The sequence below is a fragment of the Phasianus colchicus genome, chromosome 1 (genome assembly GCF_987193195.1).
Source record: "Phasianus colchicus chromosome 1, bPhaCol1.hap1.1, whole genome shotgun sequence".
Classification (NCBI taxonomy): Eukaryota; Metazoa; Chordata; class Aves; order Galliformes; family Phasianidae; genus Phasianus; species Phasianus colchicus.
The window spans coordinates 83,024,183-83,043,095 of record NC_143436.1 but is presented as its reverse complement, the minus strand read 5'-3'; the positions used below and the strand labels follow the sequence as shown (position 1 = coordinate 83,043,095).

Here is an 18,913-nt window from a genome sequence, read left to right as displayed (position 1 = left end):
TTCTCTTGCACAAAGGAGTCGATGGACACTAATGACCACTTTTTGCAAGATTGTCCTTGGGATATATAATGTTTGGGGTTTGGTACAAAGCATGGATTAGTTGCATTTCTGATTAAGCACAAGAAACAGCATCATGCTCCTTGAAATCTGCTCCAAAGAGCTCATTTTAGCTCTTGCAAGTCAGCAGGAGCAGCCGCCCTTCCCTACCCCAAAGTCACTGTCGACCTGTGCAGCCGCCTCCCACACACTGCCCAGAGATGGCTTGTTCTCTTCTCAGCTTCCCAGACCACAGCGACCTGAGCCACCTTCCTTTCCATAATGTGAGATATTTGCTGCCAGAAGGGAAAGACTGGGCCACGCTCAACCCTCCTTTAGACATAAGAGACCTCACACAGGTCAACCTGAAAAGCACAGACAACAGAGATGAGGTCTCACCAGTTTGCAAATCCACAAAATGAATCATTTAAGCGTACCTTTCACAAAACAACACCTGCGTTACAGAGCTGAAGGGTACATCACATACCTTCAGAAGCTGCTTTTCCACAACGTGTAGCCTTCAACAGATGCACAGAAAAATGCAAAGCCTTCCTGATTTCTATTCTTACGACAGCCTTTTAAAATGCTAATGTAACTCATAGGTATTCCTTGCAGACCTGGTGAAAGATCTCCTTTCTGTGAGGGTCACTTCTTAGGCATTATTTAACATTTGTCTTTTTTTTTTTTTTTTTTTTTTTTTGAGAGAGAGAGAGAGATAGACAATAATTGAATAAAGGCACATGGAAGAGATTGTAAAATCTGAGACATCTTGAGAGATGAAGAAATAAAGATGGAAGTAAGACTAACAGCTGCTTTTTTTTTAATTCTTCATGTTAATTCTCCCAGTGTTTACAGTGAAAAAGTACAGAATAGCGCATAAGGGAAACTTCAGGTGAACTGTCTTGTATTTGATGAGTTGAGGAATACTGCAAGCCTGTGCAATATTTATATTCTCACCTCCTCCCACCATCCAAAAATGCACTACCCCATAAATGCAGCTGAAGAAACAAAACAAACAAAAAAAATTCTCTCAGTCACTTTCATGAAAGATAAATTTGCTTGGGTCTATATTTTTGGACCTTAATTCAGCAAGCCACTTAAATATATGCTGAAGTTCATCATTTACCATTCTACCACTTACGCATCCACTCAAAAATATGCCTGAAGTCAAGCATATGCACAGCACTCTGCTGAATGCAGACCCTATATCTTTCTGTTCATTTCTGCAACTATTCTAATCTGGTGACGTGAATGTACAAGGAAGTAACACATTTTAAGCAATTTTAGCACATGCTGGCAAAAGTGACGTCTGAACCTGATTATCCACACCGATAATCTGACTAATCATTAAAAAGTAATAACTAATTCTTCATACCTTTCACAGAAAGCTTAATTCTAACCAGTACTTTCAAGACGTCGGGTTGTTGAAATACTACTGCATGAATCTTTGCTGTGGATCAGTTCCAAGTAATCAAACCTGAAGCTGAAATACTGCTGTCTCCCCCCCTAAAAAGGAAAAACACTGCTCATAAGCATGTGGTGTGTCAAATACCACTTGCAGAAGCTATTCAGTAAGTAATTTCAAATAAGCAAAATAGGAAGAAACCACAGGATGTTCACAAACAATTTGCAAACAGAAATGGAAGAGGAATTCATTAAATAAATTATTGGCTATAAATTATTCACCTCTCTCTAATCTAACTACCACTTAGACTATAAAATTCATGACATAAAAGATACAGGATATGTAACAAGGCATCATTAACTTATGCATCCCCCAGTGCTGCTCCATTTTGACTGTCCAGTTATATTATTGCATTAAGACAGCCTTTTGTCTGTAATGGAGTTTGAGTGTAATACATTTTTGCTTTAAAAGCCTGGCTAAGGAAACCCGGTCTGATTTTAGACTGTGGTTTGATCTTGACCAAGGCTGAATAATTTCCCAAAGATGAGAGGAAGATCCAAGCTGCCCTCAGAACAAGACCCAAACTAATAGAAAACTTGTACAGTTGGCTAAATTTATGAGATTTCCACAGTTTGGACCCATTTCACATAAATTCACAGAGGAAAACAGATCATGGGGCTTCACAGGTTCTGCCTCAGCTTCCCTATCTGCCAAAGGGAGGGATGAGATTCCTTTCATTTGGCATGGAGGAGGGAGCCACAAACCACAAGGCATCATAGCATGCACTGAAAGACAGAGAAAAGCTCTCCAGAAAGAGGCATCAAATACAGCCTGCAATTATTTTTAGCCATAAAAAGAAACCCTCCCAGGAGGGTTTCTCACTTATAACCAAGGATAAAGACAGTTTTTTCATCTTGTTTTTGTCACGACTTGTTCTAAGTGACAGTCATACTCTGCTACTTGTTCGGTCTCTCAGCAGTTGTCTTATTTTTTCTTTAATACCATATTTGTTTACTTTTAATTAAGATGGTGATGATTGTCACTGAGTTTCTGTGTTTGCAGAAAACTGATGCAAACTGTGGTTATTTGGCTGTGGAGGAAGAGAGTGAAAAAGGGCTCCTACAGTTGTCAAAATAACCTCCTGATTGTCTCCAAAGCCAATGCTGTCACTGCTGTTGGCAACACACTGCAGTTAAACACCATGCCTCGTTCATTCATGTTTGCTCCTTTGAAATGCCAGCAAGGTTGGTTTTGCATTACTTCACAGTCATAGAATGGATTGGGATGGAAGGAACTTTAAAGCCCATCCAGTTCCAGCCCCCTGCCACAGGCCATGGTTGCCACACACCAGATCAGGCTGTCTAGGGTCCCATCCAGCCTGGCCTTGAACACCTCCAGGGATGGGGCATCCACAGCTTCTCTGGGCAGCTTGTTCCAGTGCCTCACCACCCCCTGAGTTAAGAATTTCTTCATAATATCTGATCTAAATCTGCTTCATCATCCTGCACTGATTTGTAGAGCGCTCAGTCCCTGGCCCAGTGGATTTACCAAGTCCCCACACAGCACACTGGTATTTTTCATTTTAAGAGACCTTCGACAAAAGAGCAGGGGAGGCCAGTGCATGGCCTCCACTTTCATCAGATCACTCTTGAAGACTCCAGCTGCAGCTCCTGATCCATAGATCTTAAAAGTGAAATGTGCTTTGCCATGGCATTCACTACCTCAAGTACCAGCATAACTATGGCACTGCTGACATGAGAAATCACGGGGACGCTTCCCCTCCTGGCTTACTTTTAACACAAATCCACATCAGCTACACTTTCTGAAAGGAACCTGAGGGAATTGAGTGCTTAATTCCCACAGGTATTTCAGAAAATCCCAGCTGTAACAGGCGAAGCCTTATTTTTTTTTTCCATTTCCATAGTGAAATTACAGTAGAGAGTGGATAGAAAGGAAGGGCTGGAATAGGCCAGATAGAGACCAAGGTTCCCTTGAGCAATGTACATAACCTTCAAAATGGCAGAAGACCAGTTCTGGCCACAGCAGCCTTGCATGATGGTGGGTGAGGTGCTTTCTGTCTCTGGGCCTCAGTTATCCCAGTGAGGATGTGATGATCTAAACAGCATGGCTACTGCTTAAATCACTGAAGAGGAAGGTCATGCAAAACTGAGCAGTAAAAATGTGAGTGGGTGGAGAGCAATGCAGCCATGAAAGGTTCGGAAAAACACGCTGGCCTCCTTCTTTGTACTCTTCATCTCCTTCTACAAAGTAGTTATTCAAAGCAAAAATAATATACCGTTCCTACAAAGGCAGCATTCACCAGACATGCATTATTTAGACCACTGTGCAAACAATTAGTGACTTTTGTCTGAGGCAGGAGAATGGTACCCTGTGCTGCGGACGGGGAGATGGATGACATCCCAAGTCAGCCTACAGCAAAGGAGAGGCCAGGAGCCTTGAGGACAGATTCAACCTTGGTATAACACAAATGCTAGCAATGCCCAAGTAGGTCAAGCATAAATGGCAAAGCTCTCGTGACTATAATCCATCAGGTGCTAGATGTGTGTAGGACATGCTCTCATCTTCCTGCATGTCTGACATCTCCCTTCAACACTTCAAACAACAAACAGGTTGCAGCACAAGAAGGACAAGACAAAACATCCCTCATTCATTTTATTTTGCAGCCCTTTCAGCTTCCCATACTGTTACCCTTGCACACCTGAGGATGCCACATGTTCACTTGTCCCTGCACACCAACACTTGCTTACTAGTCTTTCCATTAACACAAAGTACTGCACAGAGCATGGAAACATCAGCAGAAACTTGGTGGCAGGTAGGAACAGAGCCCACATCTGGTTCCCAGTGCTCACATCCAAGCCAAGGAAAAAGGGAAAAAAAAAGCAAAGAGAAGAAGAGCTCCCCCTCTACCAGTGCTTAGGTTCTCCCTTCCTTGCATAGCATCGCTGCTGCTGAATCACAGCCTCAGGAAATGAGAGAAAGAGGCCCAAAAGGCAGCCAGGAAACCCACCATCCATTGGCTTCACTCCACGCCAGGCAAGCGGGCTCCTTCTGCTGCAGTGACTTGGCAAGCACACCTCGCACTGACTCAGCACCTCACTGGCACCTCCTGGCAATTAGTCCCACAAACTGCTGACTGTTGCCCGGATGGCTAACAGGAGAGTCAATGGGATGCCAAAGCATACCCTACTTACACCAGAGAGGCCCCTGACTTGGAGAAGGGGTACTAGAGAGATGGGAACCAGGGTGGGAAGGAGAATTCCACCCAATTTGTAGCCACTGTGTCAATAAAGGGATGAAGAAAGCATAGTAAAAGTTAGTAAGCTAACTCAGAGCACACAGAGCACTGCATGGGAAAGGATGCTGTTGATGAGTCCTGTGATAGGGCCTGGGGCACACCAGCTGTCCAAGGGGCAGGAGGAAGGGCTGCCCTTGACAAGGCAAGGACGCAGCAGTTTTGCAGGCAGACTGGGGCTATGCTGTCACCCTGCCAAGTAGCCAAGGTCCTCCCAAACTCTCTTGGCTCCCAGCTCTCAACATACGGCCAGAAAGCCAAGCAGGCATGCAGTCCAGCAGCTCCACAACTAGTGGAGGCATTCAGACATTAAACTCCATCAGATAACAGTGCTCAAGCACACACTCAGCTATGTAAGCAGGCAGGCACGATTCCCTACAGCACAACTCAACAAATACTTAATACAGTGCAGGAAATGTCAAAAATAATTATACTAACCAATAATTAGAAAGTTCAACACATCTCAGTCTGCAGAATTCATCACGGAGTAATGTCACCGCCTGGAAACCCAGCATGGGCAAAAGGATGGAGGCATCAAATTGTAAGGTGAGTAGGGCATAGATCCATTTGCATGACCATGGCTGAAGAAGCAAAAGGGTTAGCTAATGAACAAATCACACCACAGCAATCTGAATTCACTGATCAGGAAGCAGATATCTACTGCGCAGTGTAGAGGGAATGCAAAGAAACAATAAAGTCAAAGAAAAACACCCCAAAAATGTGACATCAGAACACATGCAGGAATCAGCCAAATGTCACAGCAGGCTACAATTTTGCAACATCTTAGATGGTTGGAATTCTTAAATGGTTTGATGGTTGGACTTACTGATCTTAGCAGCCTTTCCAAACCTAATGATCCTAGGATTGTGAAGATTGCTAGGATCAGAAACAGCCAATCCCAGGACCCTTAGAGGCTAAAGAACCTAAAAAGCACACAACAGGAGACAAAAAACAGCTCTGCACACAGGAACTTGCACCCCTCAAACCACTGATATTGTGAGAAGAAAAGGAGAGGACTAAGTGATTAACTCTCCATCCATCCAAAGCTGCTGCCCCACAGCCTGGTGCCAGGCTCTCCCCCTGCCCCTGTCCTGGCCCCGATTACAAGGGATTACCCCCAGGTCTCCTCCGGGCTTCAGGATGGGTTTAATCTATTCCTTAATATCTGGAAGAGAGACGGCGAGTTGGCTGAGATGAAAGAAGATTGGGAGAGACTTCCAAGGGATCTGACAAAGATAGGCAAGTGGGCAGCACGATGCGAGATGAAATGCAGCATTATCCAGCTGACAGTAATACAAACTTGGGAGAATAATCTGAACTGCTCGTCTACCGAGGGGCTCTAATTCAACTGTAATCACTTGAGCAGAATATCTTTGGTATCACGGTGAACAGCTCAGTGAAAACATCTGTTCAGCAGACAGCGGTGGTCAAAAAGCAAGTCGGCTGTAGGATGTCAAAGGGGATGGGAAGAAAAGTGTGATGGAAGCATTAAAATGCTGGGATCTCTGCTGTTATTTGTGGGTGGCACACTTGGAAACACAGAGGAGATTGAAAGGTTTCCTCATTCGCCAGTACATAACACCCACTGATCAAACACAGTTAAAACTGAAGCTATTTAACAGAGGTGAAACTCACGTTTCTATCCTTGTTTTGTTGTTTTTTATTTATTTTTTATATATAATAACAAAAGTTGCTCAATACAACTGAAGAGCAGGGAGCATGGCCAAGTATGAGGAAAAAATTAAAATTTTCCTTTCCTTTTTCTTTTTCTTTTTTTTTTTTTTTCATTTCCCCTACTTATTCCAAGCACAGCCCACAGTTAACCACCGGAAATGATTAGCGTACGTTATCAGTAAAGTTAATTGCTTAGCAAAAATCACAGAGGCCTGAGCATTTATAAAGCAATTGGGAGTACCCACAGATATGTCAGGTAGAATGAAAAGAGGAAAAGAAAAATGAAAAAGAAAAAAAGAAAAAGAAAAGAAAATCTCACAACAGCATTACACGCTCAAGCTCCCAGGCATTAGCCAACTTCTAATTAACAAGGATTAGGAAGTAATCTCCCCAGTGGGCATGCAGAGACTGCGTCCCAACCCACTTACTGCTGGTAAAGGCTACCAGTCGATGCCGGGCAGGGGAAAAGCCAGATCCCCATTGCCCACCCACAGCCTGTGCCTGACAGGGGGCTGAGCCCTGGGTTATCCCAGCTCCAGTCAAGGAGGCAGGTCTGGGGTCCCATGGAGGGGGAACAGGAATGGAGATGGGCGTTTTATTCCCGTCTGGCACCAACTGCTCACTGCAGGGGTTCTGCATCCCCTTGGATGCATCCAGTGCTGGCCACGGCTCTGCAGACCGGTGGTGTGACCTGACCCAGAACTGCTGTGAGCTGCCTGCAGAAATGCACACAGACTGGAAATGTTCGCCCTCTGAAATTACATTCCTGCCTTCTGCATTTTGAAGAAGACTGAAGCCAGGATGTAACCCAGTGGAGTTCATACATCGGCTTTCTCCTGCTGATGCTTGTGAAATGTAATCTGGTTCACGTTTCTGTAGCCAGGCTGACTTGTGGGGATACGAGAAGAAAAAAAAATGCACGAGATTTTATCCCTAAACAACTCATTAGATTTCTCCATTGCAGAAATTTGTCTTGCAAGTAACTCCACACAGATACGCAGAGGCACAAGTGCTGCTGTGCTGCCAGGAGGAAAGCTGTGGCTCTGTGCATGCACAATAAGAGGCTGAGTGTGATCTGCTGGCCCTGATCAGCAAGGGGGCTGCATTTCCTAAATACAAAATTGTCTCATACACACATTGTGATTTTTTGGTGCAAATAGTGTCCTGCAGTGCACTGGATAAGGGAAGGACATCGGCAATGCCATGTACATGCAGGTGGTTTTTGCATGTGAGTGCCAAAGAGGTTAAAAAAAATGGGCAGGGACTGTGCACAGATACCACCAATAGCTGCAAGTTGGGTTTTAGCACTGTAGTTTAGAAATGTGCTGAAGAAATAAAAAATAGGAACAACTTCAGTTTTTACTGCGGATACTTCCACCAAACCTTATTGCACTCACAGTGCTCTGTAAAACCAAAACTATGTTTCAAAAAGGAACTAGGAAGAACAGCCAGAAATATGTAAGCATCCACCTCAAAGTTTTTTGGGATGAGAAAGTTTGACTTTTCACATCAAAATATCTTCTGGTTAGCGTTGGTTTTGTTGTTGTTGTTGTTGTTTTTAGTATTATCACAATACAATTCCAAGATACAATACAAGAGAAGCACAATGCTGGCTGACCCAAAATGGGATTCCTCTCATACGTTTTCTTTCAGAAATTTCAAAGCTTTTAATTTCTATTTCTATCCAAAATGAAGCCTAACCCCCCCAATCCTGATGAAGCAGATCATTTGTCCTTAGCCCAGCTCAAGCAGCAAAAGCAAAAAAGTGAAGGTGGAAGCCGGAATGGACACAAGTGACCTCCAAAACCAAAGAGATGACAGCAAATATGGGGAAAAATAGGTTGCTGTGCATAATTAATGAAAGCATTCTCTCCCTCTGATACTTAAGATGCGAAACATTTGTGAGAGAAAAGTGGGGTGGTATGTGATCAGGAGCCCAGTAACCGTGACTTTTCTAAAGGAGAGCAGGGCAGATGTCCTACATGACAGCAAGCAAACAACTTCATCTCTGCACATTTCAGCCTTTCCAAGCCATAAATCAAACCGACTGCACTAACAAAATATGTTCAGAGTCTCTCAATTAGTTAATGCTTATAAATGACTGTGCAAACACAAGGTAGTATTAGCAAGGGAGCAGTCTTTGTTACACTACTGTCTGTTAAACAACCAGGAGCTGAATTTCTCTCTGAACATTCACAAAGGGAAAGTAGCATTAATGCTCGACAAGGAGAAAACTACAAAGAACAGATTTTCAGAGCATGCACTTCCCCTTGAAATAAACTGTGTTAAAAGCACTTTACTTAAAAAGCACAATGATAGTAGCATCCTGCTAAATATAGGTGACTCACCACAGTGTAGTAGTGAGCATCCCTGAAGAGTGCCATTACAGTATGGCTTATCCTGCTGCATGAATATAAGCATTCTCCTGTGGTTACCATTTGGATCAAGGCACTAAGGACTACCAGCATCCCTTTGACCTTCATGAAGCCTCTCTGAGCCTTGCTTTGTCCTTCTCTGCTGCTGGTAGCGTAACACAAATTCATCTGCCCCACAGAGGCAGAAAAGAAGATTTCTAAGTTTCTTAATGAGTTGTTTATACCATACTTTCCATACCTATATTACCAGTGAGCAGCTAAATACAGCTATTCTTGAGACACTTCAAGATCCCTCAGAGAATAGAATCTTACAGAAGAAAATTGGACTTTAGGCAATACTGAAGAAAGAGAGGTCGAAAAAAAACAACACTACAAGCAACAAAAAACACCACCTAATAGTTTCCAAAATAAGGGTAGGATGCCTGCATTAGAGATGCAAGAGGTAGTTAATGCATCTGTGCCTGCCGCTGGGGACCAAGGTCAGGTCGTGAGCAAAATGATTTATCTACATGTCACAAAACCACACAGCTTGACACCAATGGCAATCTGTTCCAAAAATGCATCAGCATGGAAAAGAAAGGCACAGCAACGGTCCTCTCTTGCTGGGGCTGAGGATCTGGTTTAGGGCTGGGAAGAATATACGGGCTAACAAAATGGTGCTGCAAAGCCAGAACTTCAATGCACGGCTTCAGCAGGGATAAACCCAGTGTGAAGGAAGGGGACTTTACAAAGGGAGCAGAAAGACCTGCCTGTGTGAGTAGTTGCAGAGCAGCTGTTGCACTGCTGCATTGCTACCAGGCTCACACACTCACTCCCCAAACTTGCAAGATCCAGCTGCAGCAGGCCGTAACATGCTGACATCCTACCTGTTGCAATACTGTGTCACAGGACCCAAACCACCATGCACAATACAAATAAAAAGTTGTTTCTGCAGCTTAGCTGTACCCGATGTGTGACTTCTAACACACCAGAAAATGCGCAGTAGGCTATTTCTGGTGATGAAGCAGGATTGACGTGCAATAGCAGGGTTGGTTTTAAAGCCCCAAACAGACTTCCCTCCTATCTTTCCATTAACTTCCCTGGGAAGCCTGAAAAATATTATTTTCACAAAAGCTACTATGTTTGTAATGCTTCAGAGTGAAAACAAATACACTGTCCCAGGAACCTCAAAGATGAATATAAAAAACCAAATGAAAGCAGTCATCTGCTCCAGTTGAAAAGAATCAGTGCTGTTTTACAAATCACAAAACAATGTAAGCAAATGGGGCTACGATATTTGATTGACATTTCACTACAAAGTCTGACTGTGTGAGAATGACCAAACCAACTCTGAGGACCTTTCCTCGCAGCCACTCTTCACTTGTTGGCATTAAGTATTTCTTGTGATGATACACTCTTACAGTTCCTGATACTTTAACTTCTAAGCTTTACGCCTGTAATTTGGGTAGCTCTTTGCATATGGATCCTAACATATTCTTCTTCCTCAATCCTCAAAACCAACATAGAGCCTCAAAAAAGGAAAATCGATCCTCCTAACCAGTCTGCAGCTCAGAGCAAAAATACACACACTCATCTTCTACAAATGTTATTCAGAAGAATCTCTGCCAATTTTATTCGAGCCCGCACAGTCTATGTCTGTTGCTTATGCCTATCAGGATTTTATTTTCAAATCCAAGCCCAAAAATACGACCATACTTCTGTTGTGTAACACAGAAGTGACGGCGTATCACAGTTATTTTCATCTACCACCATCTTCTGCAAACTTTTCCTTAAAGAGAAATTAAAAACAATCTTGAGACACAGGTGGTTCACTCAAGTCATTTTCAAGTCTTAAAAGAAAGTGCAAGAAAAAGCATTACGCTGGCATAAATAACTATTTTATGAAAGGTATGTTTCTGTGCTTACTTGTTTCTATTGTTTGTCCCCACATGCCCTCTGCCAAAAAGAGAAAATTAAATATTTAGTCAATCTTTTTATTTTTTTATTTTTTTCTGAAGAGATAATCAAACATCCCTGCAGTTTCAACCTTGGGTCGGGTTACTGCTGGATGCTCCTGCAGAGGTAGAACATCAACAGCAACACTTTATCACCTATATGCTTTTCATTGCAGAGGCATGGTAACTTTTTAGTTCAATCTTTGCCATGTCTGCAGATTGAAAAAAAAAATTAAAATGTCCTATTGAAGACCTAAAAGTGAACACACGCTTTCCAACCCAGGAAAGTACCAAAAAAGGAAAGAGAGCAGATGAAGTGTGAAAGAAACATGATTGTTTGGTTTAATTAAAGGCTAATAAACTCTTTTTTTCTTCCATAATGCATCCCTTTGAAGTCAGCAGGTGAAGTTTCCAGTTAATACATGCAACTCCTAACTGGTCTCGGACAGTGGGACTCGGCGTGCTCTCAGGGCTGAGGCACTTGTGAGAAGCCCACCTTGCCGACCACCAGGCTGGCTTCTCGCTGTGCCTGGCCAGAGGGGCACAGCCTGATCGATGCTCCCCACAGGGCTGTCAGGGCCAGACACAGCAGCCCCAGCAGGCAGTTCCATCTCAGTGCAGGCTGCCAGAAGTTTCGCCCAGCTTTTGCTGAGATGTCCCCAGTGCTCTCGCAAGAGAGCCCATCGTTCCTGCCTGTCCTCCCGCTCTCCTGAGGCTCCTTGCAGCAGGTTGCCTGCTGTTCCGGCGCAGAGGCAGCCAGCAGCACCCAGCTGGCTTGGCCAAGCTGTGCTCTGCTCACTGCCAAGCTGACCTCCACAAAGTGGATCTGAGTAGACCTTAAGAAAATGACTTTGTAGACCTCCAGAAGACATAGCTGTGTAGGCCTGTTGAAGTTTGGCACTACTTGAAAGAAGGCATCAACAGATGAGTCTGAAGGCTTCACACTTTGCAGGTTCTCCTGTTGCCCTTATCACAACGCCTCTGGGTGCTCTCAGCAATGTACCAAGCTGTCTGTCCCCTCTCCTCACTCAGGACCCGAACACACCTCTCTGTGCAAGGTCTGAGTTGGATGGGGAGGGCTGGATCTTCCCACATCGCTATGGCTGGGCACTTGGAGCTGAGGTAGCAGATGCAGGGGAAGCACCAAGCCCCGGGCACTCGGTTAGCAAGGAAGCTCGGTGGTATCTCCACGCAAAGTTCCCTGCTGCCTCGGGGCCTGAGGGATGGACCACAGTTTGGCACCCAGGTGAGCTTGCTACCGGGCTAGGCCCTGCCAGCCGAGCGCCTGTGAAGCCCAGACAGTTTACAGCAAGTTTCACAGCACCGTAAAAAAAAAAAAAAAAACCACAAAAAACCCCACTCGTACTAAATGACGGTAGTGAAAGCGATGGTGCAGGAGAGGCAGCGCGAGGCGCGGAGCAGCCAGCCCGCAGAGCGCTCCCCGCCGCCGCATTCCCGAGCATCACCGGCGGGACCGCCACCAAAACTTCCCCGCCGGCCCCCGAGACCCCGCGTCCCCGGGCGGGGGCAGCGGCGCTCCCCTCCCCGCCGGGCTCCCCGCTCTCCCCGCGAGTTGCCGCCGCTCCCCGCCGGGCTCCCCGCCGCTCCCGCACTCACCTCGCAGAGCCAGGAGCGCGGCCAGGGCGGCCGGCACCCAGCGCCCGCCGCCGCCTCCGGGGCGCCGCCGCAGCGTCATGCCGGGCCGGCCGAGGGGAGCAGCGGGCCGCGGGCTCCCGCCTCCGGGCACGGCGGGCGTCGAGCCCTGCCTTCCCCCGCCGCCGCAGGTGTAGCCGCCGCCGCCGCCGTCCCGGGACCGCCCGCTCGCGGCCGGGCTCCGCCGTGCCCCAGCCCCGGCCGCCCGGGGACAGCGCCAGGCGCCGCGGCCGGCCCGAGAGCGCAGCCTGGCGGCCCCGAGCCGCCCCCGCAGCCGGGGCTGCGGCTCTCACCCCCCGCACCGCGCCGAGCCGCGCCGCGCCGCCAGGCATCCCGCCGCCCCCCGGCTCTGCCTCCGGCTCGCCCCGCCCGGCCGGAGGCTGCTGCGGAGCCCCGCGGCCATCTGGCCCGCGCTCGGTGGCGGCCCGGAGGCTTCTTCGGGTCAGCGCTGCAGCGCGGGGCTTCTCCTCTCCAGGAGCTCCTGCGAGGATGGAGAGAGGCAGAGCATCGCGAACGCTTTGGGATGGGCTGTGCGGGACCGGGCGCTGCAGCAGCGCCCGGTGTAAGTGCTGCTGGTTTGTTGTTTAAAGGTATGGGACACCTCGACACCAGTCTGCAAGAGTCTGGAGGACACGAGCGTTCAAAAACCCCTAAAAATGAACCTATGCTATTTCCAAAAGGAACGAGGCAGTTGTAGCTGGGGCCCAGTAACACTGCACAACACAAGAACCACCAAGAAGTTGTGTCATGCGGGGTCACGAGCTTGGGTAATTGCAGTCCTTGAGGCCACATGGAAAACCATGGACAATCAAAACCCGGCATCCTAGGCACCATCCGGGGGAAAGGATGAAGGCAGAGAGTTTGCCTTGCACGTGCCCAACTCCCTGCCCAAGTCTCACCAGGTTGATTTTGAACTGAGAAAACAAGCAGGAAAACCCACAAACAATTCAGCACAGCACACAACCGCTTCGTTCCACTAGCCAAGGTTTCCTTCCTGCAGCTTCTCCACATCTCCTTCCCAGGTAGAGGTGCTGACAACAACCTTGTGACCAGCTGACCCTCCTACTCAGGTTTCTGTCTTCCCAGTTGCCCCAAAAGCCACACTGACCTTTTATATGGCTACTTTGTGACCAAGAAGTGGGGAGCTGCACTTGGGAATGAAGAAGACAAGCAAAAGCACGTGGGAGCAGCAGAGCAGAAATGACTTCAAGTAACAGGGAAAAGAGAACTTGTTGGTCCCAGAAGCAGGGAGTGGGAAACTAGTTGCCCTCTAACTGGAATAGGTTGAGCTCTGCCTTCATATAGCCCTCTGTATTTTTAACCCAGAAAAAAAAAAAAAAAAAAAAAAGAGTAGAGGAATACATTGTTCTTATTGACCAGCTGTGGCAACAGGAGACCCCCACCCTTGCAGGTGACACATGAAGTGCCTGAAGGAAAGCAAGGCCATGGCTGTACTTCTAGCTACAGTGAGATTCTATAAAGGTTTCTTGTCCAAACGTAATCTCCTTCCCCAAAGTCTGCACTGTGTGCATAAGAAAAGTGCACGCGGTGCACTGAGCCTCTCTCCTTACTCCATCAGATAACATGAAGGAATGAAGCGATGCAAAGATGAACCAAGCTAAAAGAAGAAAAGCTGCATATTCTCCCTCAGAGTGCCGCACTGCTTTCCTGATCTGCCAAGACTTGGGAGCTCTCTTGATCTAATGGAAATAAGCATGTTTTTTAGCATTTGGCAAATGCCATCCCAGCTCGCCTTGGACTGTTCCTGTACCCTACTGTGCATCAGCTGGCAGGTAAACAGCAAAGAGCAGTTTGCCCTGTACACTGTACACTGGCTGAATCAATGTGCTTCCTAAAGAGCTCAGTGAACACAATGTGAATTCAGAGCCTGGTGGTCACAGAAAGCATTTCTACCCAGGGTGGACCCAAATGACTCCCTTCTGACTCAAGGTGGTAGAAATAAGAAGTATTTCAATCACCTTCAGGATCTGGTCACCGCAACAGATACTAAGTCAAACCTGCATAACACAGTGACACAGCAAGTGACTTTAGCTGCTTCTTGCAGCAACTGAAAGAACAATCTGCTGCAGAAGGATGGAGCAGCCCCAGGGAATAGCAGTCTTCAGATGCACCAGCCAGTCCTCTCACCCTGGCCCCCTCTCCACCTTGCAGCCACTTCCAAAAATAGCTTGCAGATAGTACAGAAAGGACATGGGTGATGCAAAATTGTTCCTGGAACTCTGAATTTCTACTTGAGCTGCCCTTGAGCCTTCTCTAAAGTATTAGACTTATGCCAAACATTTATTTAGCGAGTGCAGCATACTCAGCTGGTTGGATGCTAGAGCTATGAGCAGATGTATTTGCTGCTCCATTGGTCTGTTTTCCCATCAGTGAGTGTAGACCTCGTCCTTGACACTGATGGAAAAGAGGAGGTGGATAGAAGAGGTATGGTTGCAATATCCCAAGCATCAGATGCTGATCAGTGACCACTGGAAGGTTCAGCTGTGTTGCATCACTCCCAAGTCCACAGGATCCTTACAGTGGATGGCCAAATGCTTGCCAGGGCTTCACATGCTAGGCTGGGCAAGGACATGGAGAGACAAATGAAACCACTCCCTTTTCTTTTAAAAGAATTATGATAAGTAATGCAATTCTCATGTTCTGAAACAAATTTGAGAATAAGGCTTTTTTCCAAGAAGGTCCTTTTATTTATTTTTTTTTTCCTCCTAACACGGCTCTAAAAGAATCCAATGGGGATGCAGTTGGGTTCAAGAGCACAGGTGCCAACTCTTACATCACTTTTGCTGTCTCCCAGCTTGTTATTGGATTATCTATTGTCAGATAGGAATTTATTGAAGGTGACATTGCTTATAAATTGATCAAAATCAGCTTCAGTGAAGTGTCCTTCCAAGACATAAAGAGATGGATAAAATTTACTCTGTTTATCATTAATAACTTCAGAGACTGTGGAATTGGTTATCTCCTTTTGACAGAGGAAATGGAGTTTGCAGATTGACCTGTTTTAATCCTACCTGAAAAGAAATATGACAGGCCTTCACAGACACACCCAATTAACCACCTTCATATATTTTCAATAAAAACAAAAAGCAGTTAAAACAAAAGCTTAGCTCTACAAAATCTACAACATCCTCTCCTCCTTTCTTGCTTCCCTCCCAGAGACCCTGTATGTCTTCAGAACCAAAGCATGTCATTCAACATAACATTTTAAGGCTCTTCATCTCCCTCTTGCCCCTTTCCCTCAAATCCAGTCCACAAAGACGTGTTTGGAACAAATTGCTCCCAAAGACTTCAGCTACATCTTTTCCTTGGATGTGCAGCTCTTGCTGTGGTTAATGACTGCCCATTGCCTCTTGTCAGACACACTGCAACCCCTGTTAGCAAATGGTGGATTCTGCATCCTCATAAAAGCATTTCATAATGCTGCCATTTACATAATAACTTTCTAAATTGTACATCGACAGACTTCCCCAAATCATTACAGTAGGTGAATTAAATCTTCCACTAAACACCAGCAAATGGTGGTAATGACAAGTCTTCTAAGTAGCATACCCCATAAAGCTCAGAAAATGAAAATCAATCACTCTTCCATTTTTTTTTCCAGAACTGCTGAAAGAATTTATTACACACAGCTGTGACAGAAAATAAATAGATGGCAAAACCGAGAAGAAATACGTTGAAGTTTAGGACTCATGTGGACATATTCTTGTAGTTGTGATACAAAGTGGATCTTAGACAGAGAGTCTTGTTGAGTAGCAGCATTACCGTAGCTGTGATGGTCTCAAGATATGTGAGGCTCAATAACTTCTACAGAGAAGCAATAACTTTCACTAGAAGAGCTGATGTAGCTGGAAAACAGCAGTATGCTTCTGGGCACACTGACCTGAAGAAGAGCTTCTATGCTTGAAAACTCATCTTTAGTGTGCTTTTTTTTTTTTTTTTCTTATTGCATCCACTGGTCTAATAAAATATACTGCAGCTTCCTACAGTTCTTAACTACTTGATGTTCATTGGCAAATAGTAGCTATACAAAACATCTTTTCAGTCCTTTACTTGCTTTTCCTTGTATGGGGACTAAAATGAATAGAGTGCCCTGGGAAAAAAAAGAGGCTGAACTGTCTGTGCCAGTGAATTTATGGCCCACTGTTCTTCATCCTGGTTTTGCTCATGGTGGCTTTATCAGTAATATACTGGATTAGAAGGTACTTTTACAAGTTATCTAGGAAAGTCAGAGGTACCTAAGGAAATGTGGAAAACCTAAAGGCATACAGCACTGTCTGCCAAGCCCACAGAGAGCTGCAGGTATCCCTATAGCACCCTTACTGCTACTCCTGGTTCAGGAGAGTTGCTTGGCTACAGAGTATGATCTTGCCTGTAGCACTCTGCTGCTGAGCTACACCATAGCATGTACACCAAGGCATGAGACAGCTCAGCCATTTAGTATCTACAATGCAATGTATTCATACATAAATAGGTGGCCCATACAGCAATGAGGGGTTATGCACTATTGGTTGAAAGGCTGATTTAGGCCAAGTTCCCCTGGTGGAAGGGGTTTTTCCACATGTAAAATGTGATGCCACTTATCCCCGTCATATCAAAATCACTGTTAATTTTGGGGAGAATGCACCTTATTGCTAAAGTACAAAATAATATAAAATAAATAATAAGAAATAATAATTAATAAATAATATAAAACAATAAATGCTAAAGATCTTCTGGGCCTGCCTTGATCCCCCAACACAAGGAGCCAATCACATCCCAAGGGTAAGACCTCCAAAATCCACAGAACAATGTGGGAACAAACCAAACCTTCTCTTTTAGAAGCAACATAAAATAAAGCAACGTAAGATGAAAATATAAGCTTTCATTTCTACACAACTTGCCGGTTAACATCTCTAGCTGCCCATGCTCTGCTTCAGATTCATGAGACCTCTCCTTTCAGTGGCATTTGCTGTGGTGGGAGGAAGCTGTTCTGAGCCCATGCCAGCTGACTTTCCTTTCACCTGTTCTGGAAGGAGTCTGAACCACCCTGTAAATCACTGCTGACAGGAATGCAAATTTCCAGGCTATTATTGACAGCATCGCCTGCCGTTGCTTAGCGGTAGCCACGGGCTGTGTGGTATTTATCCTGAGGAGTTAAAGCGTCTTGGATGCGGGCAAATTTAGCTCTGCTGAGCATACTGCTTTGGCACAGTGTTCCATGGCTCCCCGCGCAGTTCAGGGTGTGCATAATTCCCATTAGCCTATATCAGAAAGGGTTTGTTTCAGAGAAAGAGAGGCAGAGCAGAATCATCCTCTCTTAGAGACCTTATCATGTTCACAGCACGACGAGGCCATGGAGAGGTGGATCCATTAATGCAGAGTTTAGGACAAACCCTGGAGCCAGAGTCTCCAAAGAGCCTGAACTGAGGGCTGCTTTTGGAAAGCTTTTGGCTCCAGTTCTAACACGACACGTTTGCCTTTCCCAATTTCCCACCGCAGCCTCACAAAGGCAGAAGGTGAATTATGAAATAAGTTCATCAGTGCTCTTTCGAAGGCCAGTTCGGGGTCTGTGATTCCAGAGCCCATTACAGTAAGCAACCATAGGACAGAGCAGCACTTTCCCATATTGTAGTAGGGCTTGGTTAGCAAGGCTTGTGAGCACCCTCCTCATGCTCAGATAGAGAGCCCGGACATTGAGTCCCAAGCAAAGAGAGTGTTAACTGCTGGAAGGTTTTCTTGCTGAATCTATTCTCAATCAATTTTTGCTCCCCCTTATGTACATAGTGAGGCATTTTCTTCTCCCTCCACTGCACAGAACCATCTTTATAGCTGGCAACTATAGCACCAACACTGGAAACTTGTCATGCTCATAGACTGCAGCATCCTCTCAGCCTGAAGCACAGTTTCTGCAGGTCAGTGCAGGAATGCAGCCATGGTCCCACTATTATGCCTGCAAGTGGGAAAGCAGGACTTGGGTCTCCAGAGCGGAGCTGTCAGCCCAGCACCTCATTTAGTGGTGCTTAAAAAATGTATGCTTAAAAAGCAAAGTTTGGTTGGCTAAGTGCAAAGGGAAATCTCTTAATTAGCACTCAAATCAAAAGGAGGGGGGAAATGAAGGAAAAGCGTAAAGTGACTTCACATTTTCAAGTGAATTTCCTGGACTTTTTTCCCCTCCCTCAGTCTCCTTTTTTTGCTGAAACTACCGAGACGACAGCCCCTTTGGGCCAGCTGGACCGAGGAGTGCTGTCTGTAAGGCAAGCCACGGGGACTGCCAGTTCATTTCATCCAGACTGAGCTGATTTATACCAATGCCCGGTCAAGGATTAAACCCTCCATCAAATTTTAACAGCCTCTTGTCCCTTTAACAGTCCGATTTTGAGCAGGAACCCTTCTCGGACCCTGCATGTCTCTATGGTAACACAACAAGATTGTTTTGTTCCATCTCACCGCATTGTGTGAATATTGAAAAGCGCAGTTAAGATATTTTGGAGAGTCCAGATCAGCCAATTCTGAAGCCTCGCAA

The 18,913-nt window shown here is 45.7% G+C and overlaps 1 protein-coding gene across 2 annotated transcripts in view; it reads right to left on the bottom strand.

The window, feature by feature from the left end:
• IGSF11 (immunoglobulin superfamily member 11) overlaps nucleotides 1–18,913 on the bottom strand; it is a 124,336-nt gene that overhangs the window by 77,269 nt on the left and 28,154 nt on the right. The window contains exon 1 of one of the 2 annotated variants that reach the window (XM_090150478.1): nucleotides 12,355–12,474. The exons of the other annotated variant lie outside the window; for it this stretch is intronic. Within the exon in view, the coding sequence (XP_090006604.1) occupies nucleotides 12,355–12,433 (79 nt within the window). The 5' untranslated portion in view covers nucleotides 12,434–12,474. Of the gene's footprint in view, nucleotides 1–12,354; nucleotides 12,475–18,913 lie in introns of those variants that run through there. 2 annotated transcript variants of the gene reach the window in all.